Raw genomic sequence first — 8,498 nt, 5'->3', positions numbered from 1 at the left:
AAATATTGTATTTTATATGGTTTATAGTTTAATTTAAAACAATATATATATATTAATATTAATAATTAATTAAATTAGAATTTTTACTTATATAATTTCCATTTTTATTTTGTCATAACAAAAATTTTAAACCATGGATCACAAAATTTTAATGTGAGTTGTGGTTGTTTAATTTATTTAATAGTTTAAAATTAAGCAAATATGATAGAAGATACACTATTTTTTTTTATCAAATCTTTATTATTCAAAATCATTAATTGCCATATATACTTTAGCCACATTAGGCAATTCCGTAAATTTTATTTAAGGAAATAATAAAGTACATTAATGATGAATTTATTGTTAGTTTAATAAAAAATTTATTATATAATTAGATGGACCAATATATTTCTCTAATGATTCTAAAAATCATCCTAGTGATGACATTTGGCTACAAAAAGAAGTTGTAATGCTTCTCAAATAATATATAGGGGATATGAGAGAAATAATGAGTATAAACTACCTAATCCTATCTAGTAATAATATACCTAAAGTTAAAATCGACATTTCACATTTATTAAGAGTCAAATAGTGTTCAATATGATTAGGAGACTTGCCAAATAGCTTTTAGGTTTTAGTTGACAAAATGGTAGTGTAGATGATGTATTATACATTTTGTATTAGTTTGTATTTATAATATGATTAAATTAAATAAAATGACTACAGTTTTTAATATATATAAATGTGTATATATAGTTCTTAATAAATTTTAATTATATTGTACTATTTTACTTTATATAAAGCTCATTTTATTTTGAATGTATTCAATTTCACATTTATCAAAATAAAAATAGGCTAGTCCATTAAATAATTAGCTTCCTTTCAAATAAAAAACATTTCACAAATTTTGATGGAGTAACTTGTAAAAATCTAGTTATAGCACTCTCATTATCACCTAATGTTCTCCTTCATTGTCTAACATTTTCACTACCACCTTATGTTCTTTTTCATTGTCTCATAATCTAACTTATATATATATATATATATATATTCTCCCAATCAACTATATATACATTTCTCCAAAACCTTTATAATTCTTGTTTCATCTAAATTTCTTTCTTCATGGTATATATATATATATATATATTCTTTTTAAATAATGTTTTTCTCTTCGTCAACTATCTAATCTAATATTCTCTCTTCCAAATCGAACATTCTATATATTTTTCTATTTTTTTGCAGAATTTTTGCTAAAGTTTTCCTATTTTTTTCTTTTTATAGAATGTTTGAGACTGAAATTCTTAAAGAACAAAGTTTCTCTGATCAAAATATTGTTCTTATCAACGCATATAGTTTCTATGTCTTCCAATATCATTTTTCTGTTTTTCTTACTAGAAATCACTCTTTTTTCTGTTCAAAAGAATGTGCTTAACAATTTTTCTAACACTCTCATTATATTTTTTTTTTGGGTTGAAATATTTATGTGGTAATAGATACACATATTATAAAATCAGTAATGGAAGATGTCTACGTGCCCTCAAGGTGGAGATATCAATGTGAGACTTCCCATGAACTTGGGAAGCTTATTGAAATTTGATGGCCATATCTTTCACAACATCAAAAATGGAAGAGGAGTAATCCAATTCGATGCTGTTTTGTATCAAGACAGTGACACAGAGAAGATTATCGATTCCTTTTTGTCTGTTAACATGACTTTCAAGGGTCATTTCTTTTCAGAGTTCACTAAATCAATGGTGAAGATGAGATCTATAGGAGTGAAGATTGGTGTCGAGGGAGAGATCCGACGCCAATGTAACACCACAAACTAAAATTTCTATTTAAATGATCCATTCTCTATCTGCGTATGTATGTTTGATCTAAATCTATAACCAGTAAAATGATATGTTATGGTTCAATCATTTTTTTCCCTTAAACATCTTTCTGTTTAATGTAATAAAGACATGCTAATTAGTTTGTTTGCATCTTTTGATCAGGAGAGAAACCAAACAGACATATGGTCTGCTTCTCTGGTCTTGTATCCTGGCTTAATGGTACCACTAAAGACAACAACTTACGTTGGAACTCTGTTTTTTAATTGAGAACAAAAGAGGCTGATTTTTCTGGATTTTTTACGGTGGAATTTCTGGTTAAACCGGTGGTTTTGAATTTTATTATTATTTCCAAACTGAACCAACATTGGTTTATAATTCGGTAAATTTGGTAGAAAACCAAAAATATGATGTATAAATTTTTGGTCGATGCGGTTTATTTGATTTATTTGTCAAAAATGTCTCAAACTGGTCGGTTTGCCGGATGAACCGGAAACTGAGTAAATCAGAATCGAAATTTTTCTCAATTCGGTTCTTACCGAATGCTCTGGACTACTTGAGAGTTGCCAATCGGGTCCCTAACCTGTCGAGTGACAAGCATCAAACTTGGCTCCTGATTTGATTCTTTCTCCAAAGTCGCGTCTTCTCCGATCTGGCCTCTGACCCGAACCCAATCACTCCATGGGGGAACACAAGGCCGCCACCGACGGCGAGTCGTCGAGGACCTCGCCAAAGTTATTAGCTGCCGCTGATCGGAAGTTACTTAAGGTGGAGCTCCGGCGAGGCGAGACGACGTACGTCTCGTGGAAGAAGCTTATGAAGGAGGCTAGCAAGGGTCATGGTTCATCGGCGCCCGACCCCGACTCGGTACCTAATGCTAACCCTAATCTTGAGGCTCACCTTGCACCGGTGAGTTCTTAGCTCTGTTACATTTGCATAGATTTTGACACTTTTGCATCGAAAGGACCAACCTTCTTTGCCTCTATAGGACTAACCTTTGTCTTGTCCTCCTCCTGGGAGTTGAAATTTGCTTTTGGGAACATTCTGGTTCGAGGCAGACAGAACCTCACTCTGTTTTTAACTGTTTGTCGGAATAACTCTTTTCTTGTCGGATTAACTTTTTTTTTAATTGTCGGGTTTCTGTAAGTTTGTGTGTCTCGTCTCGGTCAGTAATTTGAACTGCGGTTCGGTATGTGATTTGGTTGCATTGCTAGTGACATTGTTGCAACCTCGTTTTGGTTGAATATGTCACTCACAATTTCATTTGAAGGAAACTGGAGACGTTTCTGGCATATGATTTGGATCATGTCAGTTTCTAATGCTTTTGTTGGTATATCCAATGCAGGGTCCACCAGCAGAAGGTGAAATGGTCGACCAACCTCATTCTAATCGTTTTAACGCCGTTATTGAGAAGATCGAAAGGCTCTACATGGTATGTTTCCCCTATTTTTCTCACCATCTTGTCTATTGTTTACCAGTACAAGTTAGATGAATGTTTTTGATTTCTAGGGGAGAGATAGTAGTGATGGGGAAGAGTTAGATGGTGCTCCGGATGATGACGAGTATGACACTGAAGATTCATTCATCGATGACGTTGAATTGGTCAGACAGTATAGATATCCTCCATATGTTTGTTTTTCTTATAAGATCAAACTGTATCTTGATAGCTGACACATTATTCTTCTTTTTTTCTTTGCATTCTAGGATGAGTATTTTGAAGTTGATGATGCGAAAATTAAACATGATGGGTTTTTTGTCAACAAAGGAAAGTTAGAACAGATGTAAGTCTCTCTTGTCCTCTTAATTGCAAAACGCAGTGACCAATAAATACCATTTCATAGCAGTGTGGGCTCTGATTATAGATAGGATTCATGTTCTCACAGTTTCTCTATACATATGCTATCTTCCATTTACCAGTTTTATCTAAAATTGTGAATTCTTTTTTTTCTACAACAGTGAACCGTCCACAGCAACAATGTCAAACCAAAAGCCAAAGAAAAGGCAAAGGAAAGAGTCAGCAAAACCTCCCGGCGATGTTGTTGATGTATCCAGAAAACAAGCCAAGATAGCCAAGACAGATGGGGGAAGGGTAGTAAGTACCATTGCTTGCAAATGACTTTTTGAATCCTTAAGAGTTTCAGTCAAGAAGATTGATAACATGAATGCTAAATTCCAGGATCAATCAGCTGCTTCTGGGCCTTCGCTGAAGAAAAAAATCAGTGATTCAAAGACAGTGCAGGATTCGGTTTCTCCTTTAAAACCTCAAAGTGGCAATGACTTGGAAAATGTGAAGCATAGTGATAAAGCGAATCTGCTGAGAAACGCCCTAAGTCCGAGGTCAAAGGCAGCTGAATCTTCTGGGGCCCTTCATATGAAGCACAGCAACAAAGGTGCTCATCAGCTATCTAATTCCCTGCCAGGGAAATCTGGGCCAGATGTTTTGGCTAAATCAACAGTAGTCCGTCAGAAGGAAAACACTGACAATGCAATATTAAGCAGACAATCTATTCAGAGAAAAGGCGGTTCTAATGCCAGGCCTAAAACCTCAACACTTGAGAAAGCCTTCAGGGAATTGGAGAAGGTGGTCGCTGAATGTGAGTGAGCACTTCTTCACTACGTGTATTGGGAGTTTAAATACAATTTTAGCAAACTATAATGTACAATTTTTATTGCAGCAAGGCCTCCTGCTGCTGCCACTGAGAATCAAGATGCTGATACCTCCTCATCCCAAGCAGTGAAGAGGAGATTGCCAGGAGACGTTAAATCAAAGCTTGCTAAAGTTGCTAGGATTGCGGTAATCAAACTCTTATGTATGTTTCTTTTCTTTTTTCTCTTAATACATCTTCCAGATGTATTGAGATTTTTATTTTCATTGAAGCAGGCGAGCCAAGGGAATGTATCAGGAGAGTTGATCAATCGTCTCATGAGCATTGTCGGTCATCTAATACAAGTTAGATCGCTGAAGGTACAGAGACTTGTTATTTGAATGGAGTTGTGATTCTTACTTAGGCATAAGATTATATAATGGTTATTGTTACAGAGGAACTTGAAAATCATGATTGATTCCGGAGACTCTGCAAATCGAGAGAAAGATAACAAGTTTCAACGTATCAAGAATGAAGTTGTTGAGATGTTAAAAACACAAGTTCCATTGATTGAGTCCCAGGTTCTCTCTCTTCTACTCAAGTAATTTCACTGATTTGATTTTCAAATGGTTTTCTTATCTGGTGCTTTTAGATAGATACTTTTGTTCTTGTCTCTGTTGTTGGCTTTAAACATCCATTGTCAATGAATGCTTCTCTCTGATAATGGTTATACTGCCATAAATGGTTTCACAGGCAACCAATCAGGAAGCTGGAACATCAGACGATTTTCAAGATGTTGGTCCACCTACGAAGAAGAAGTTTGTCATGGATGCAGCGATGGAGGACAAACTATGTGATCTATATGACATCTTCGTTGATGTAATTAAGATTTTTCCATCTTTTTGGCAACCTTACATAACAGTGCTTAACTTGTTAGATCCAGACTTGAAGTGTGAACATAGTTTTGTGTTCTGTTTTGTTTTTTGGTAATAAATAGGGATTGGATGAAGATTCAGGTCCACATATCAGAAAGCTTTATGCAAATGTAAGTTCTTTATCTTTTTTGCTTTCTAAGCTCATTCAAAGTCACTAGACTAGACCTTGCTTAAACTTTAATATTGGTAATCATATCTTCCTTACCTGAGTTTTTTTTGTGATTTATTCATGCTCCAGTTAGCTGAACTATGGCCAAATAGGTTAATGGACAATCATGGGATCAAGCGTGCCATTTGCCGGGCAAAGGAAAGGCGGAGAGCATTGTATGAAAATCATGGGAAGGATGTGGTATGATCATAGACTGTTTCCGTTATCTCAGCAAGTCTCTCTGCAGTATGGTCATTTATCAGCTCTTTTCTTATTGAAGGGTCAAGGGAAGATGACTAAGAGGAAACAGACGCTACCAAAACCAGAGGGTACTACTGCCTATCCCGAGAAGGCTTCAAGTGTTGGAGATAAAACAACAGGTGTTGTTGTCCCAAGCGCAACCACCACGTCCTTAGACACCACTCAACCTACAGTTGACAAATCAAAGCAGCAACATGAGAAACTGAAGGGATCCTCAAGCTCTTCAGCAGAAGCAAAAGCAGCCAGAAAAAAGACAGAAAAGGCTGTTGAAGTTTCTCACTTGGCCACAGAGAAAGCTATTGTTCTTGCTCTGAAGCAGCAGACACAAGCTCCCCCGGACCTGAACCTGCCAAGTTAAAGCACTCCGGCCTAGTTTCTGTAGTTGAAGCCTGGCTCTAGCCTTGCCTTTGTTTGTAACTTTAATGTATCTTCTAATTTTGCGTCTAGTCATAATTTTTCCGAGTGTATTTTCTTTGAAGTAGGAGAGGAAGTCCTACTTCCTCTCTCATGTGTACAAATTATCAAGTTTTTTTCAAAAGAAGCTTGTTTTTATTTGCTTTTAATTACCAAGCAAGTATGGTTAGAAATGGATGTTTATGAAATAATAACATTCTCATGACTAGCTGCATCAAAAAGTCATGAATCATATGTAGACATAGTTACATAGTTTCTGAAATGTTGCAGACATTATTATGACTCTGTTGCTTCATTATATGATGAAAATAATGACAATAATAATTTTACTTATGCGATGTTTGCTCTATAGATTTAACTAACAAAATGAGACAAAGAAAAGCGCACATACATTTATATTCAGAAACTAAGAACACAAGTGACAACAAAGATTCAAAATCACTTAAAAAGAAAGAAAAAAACAAAATACAAAGCCAGAAAAGCAGATGCCAGATTATCAATTATTAAATTTGGCATTAAGAGAAAATAATACAACATGAGGGCAAGGAAAAAACAGTGATAGTAACATTTTCAGAGAGTCTTTACAGCTAGAAAACGAGGCTCTTTAGGCATGAACTTCTGGTTTGCATAGACATCCATATAATCTCCAAACACATACTTTGGATACTTCTTCTCACTTCCTTCCTCCGCCGCTGCCGTCATCTCCGGTGGACCAATGGCCGCCTTGTACGACGGGTTGTAGAAGGAAGCTATTGACCTCCGGTTTCCATTTTCCCTGGCCAACACTCTGTGCCATGCACTCTTGTACCTGCCAAATCCATCTTGGTTTAAAATCTAAAACCCAAAATCTCAAAACGTATTTTGTTAAACCGGTTTTATTCTGAATGAAAATGAAGCTAGAAATGTTTAATCCAGATAAACCAAACCGGTCTAGTTCCAACACAATACAACCGGAAAATGTCTGATTAATTTAAATTTTAATTTAGTCAAAATGTATATTTTTGAATATTTTAAGTTGTGAATTTTATTTCTTTATACGGTTTTTAGCATATACTCCGCTTATATATCAATAATTTATATTTTTAGTTCTGTATGATTTTAAGGTTTAACAGTGTAACTTTGATATAATTTAATAATATATTTGATATATGATAAAAATGAGCTTAAAAGGTGTTACCTTCCATTGCTAAGAACTTCAATCTGATCACCAGTGTTGATAACAATAGCATTAGGCAGCGGCTGAACATCGATCCACTCTCCATCTTTCAACACCTGAAGACCATCGTACTCATCGTCTTGGAACAGCAAAACGACACCTCCTGCATCAGTATGAGCTCGAAGGCCATTGACGAGCTCAGGATGAGGACAAGGTGGGTAATGGCTGACTTTGGTTCCAAAGAAAGCCGTCTCTTCTCCATCTTCCATCCCTTCGTTAAAAGCTTTCTTTATGTAACCTTTAGGTAAGCCCAAGTTCTCGTCCATCACTTCCATCATCTTGCTCGCTAGCTTCCTCACTTCTCCTCTGTATTCTACCATCGTCTCTCTGTTTTTGGAGGAAAAAACAAAATGACAAAAAAAAGTTTTGGTTTTTTGAAAATGGGTTTGAGTGAGAAGAGAGAGTTTGTGTGTTTACTTGAAGTTGGAAGTGTTGCATGGCCATTCGTTTTCGCTGTGGTCTAAGAGAGTGAAGTTATCTTCCCAGTCAACGTTTTCGAGTTTCTCGGTGGAGTTTTTCTGAAGCAGGTCGTTGAGCAGCTTCACAGGTGTTGAGGTCTTGAATGCTTCTGCTCTCTCTGTTTTGTAGCACTCTGAGCTTAGATTCTTCACCTTTTCAAGAAGCTCCAATGGAATCCCATGGTTCACCAGCTACACAGAAACAGAGTGATGAGCTCATCAAAAAACAGAGAGAAACAGAGAGACATAAAGTTCTGATTTTTAAGAGTTGAACCTGGAAAAATCCCCATTCTTCGCAAGCTTTAGCGATTTCAGAGAGTGTCTTCTCTCTTTCGTCACCATTGATCTTGGAGAAATCAATCACAGGAACCGCCATTTCAGAGCGAGATGTGTATTAAGGCAAAAAGCTCTGTTTTTAAAAAGTCAAAGACGACTCTGTTTTTGTTAATTAGATTTAGTTGTGAGGATTATGGAAAGCTTAGGACTTTATTTATAGTACACCCTGATTTTCCCCTTTTGTTTTTTTTTTTTATTTTGTCAAAGAAAATTAGATTAAAATGTCAACTATTCATTTCTAAGTATTTGCTTTATTTCATTAACTTTTAAGCTTAAAGATACAGTTGGATCTTATATTCATATTAAAAAGGTTTAAAGGTTATAACAATCACCAAAA

General features: G+C 35.5%; 2 protein-coding genes across 5 annotated transcripts; one reads left to right on the top strand and one right to left on the bottom strand.

Annotated features, from left to right (window-relative positions):
* The first annotated feature begins 2,383 nt into the window (after positions 1-2,383).
* LOC106300916 (ubinuclein-1-like) lies at positions 2,384-6,287 on the top strand. 4 transcript variants are annotated; one of them, XM_013737182.1, is made up of 13 exons: positions 2,384-2,717; positions 3,154-3,240; positions 3,318-3,410; positions 3,513-3,589; positions 3,765-3,897; positions 3,985-4,402; positions 4,484-4,602; positions 4,687-4,773; positions 4,849-4,974; positions 5,147-5,272; positions 5,391-5,438; positions 5,567-5,677; positions 5,757-6,287. In XM_013737182.1, the coding sequence occupies exons 1-13, from the start codon at positions 2,490-2,492 to the stop codon at positions 6,093-6,095; spliced, it is 1,992 nt and encodes a 663-aa protein (XP_013592636.1). In that variant the 5' UTR covers positions 2,384-2,489; the 3' UTR covers positions 6,096-6,287. The 4 variants fall into 4 exon arrangements, with proteins under 4 accessions (XP_013592636.1, XP_013592637.1, XP_013592635.1 ...); XM_013737183.1 differs by having other exon boundaries at positions 2,385-2,717; positions 4,690-4,773; XM_013737181.1 differs by having other exon boundaries at positions 2,385-2,717; positions 3,765-3,900; positions 4,690-4,773.
* Positions 6,288-6,539: 252 nt separating this feature from the next.
* Positions 6,540-8,271, bottom strand: LOC106298654 (1-aminocyclopropane-1-carboxylate oxidase 5-like). The gene is made up of 4 exons (XM_013734795.1): positions 8,100-8,271; positions 7,785-8,017; positions 7,329-7,694; positions 6,540-6,959 (listed from the first exon to the last, which is right to left on the bottom strand). Exons 1-4 carry the CDS (start codon positions 8,199-8,201, stop codon positions 6,722-6,724), a joined length of 939 nt encoding a protein of 312 aa, XP_013590249.1. The 5' UTR covers positions 8,202-8,271; the 3' UTR covers positions 6,540-6,721.
* Positions 8,272-8,498: the final 227 nt, after the last annotated feature.

Source organism: Brassica oleracea, chromosome C6 (assembly GCF_000695525.1).
Source record: "Brassica oleracea var. oleracea cultivar TO1000 chromosome C6, BOL, whole genome shotgun sequence".
Taxonomy (NCBI): Eukaryota; Viridiplantae; Streptophyta; class Magnoliopsida; order Brassicales; family Brassicaceae; genus Brassica; species Brassica oleracea.
The sequence above is the reverse complement of the archived record's forward strand: the minus strand, read 5'-3'. Positions and strand labels throughout refer to the sequence as shown.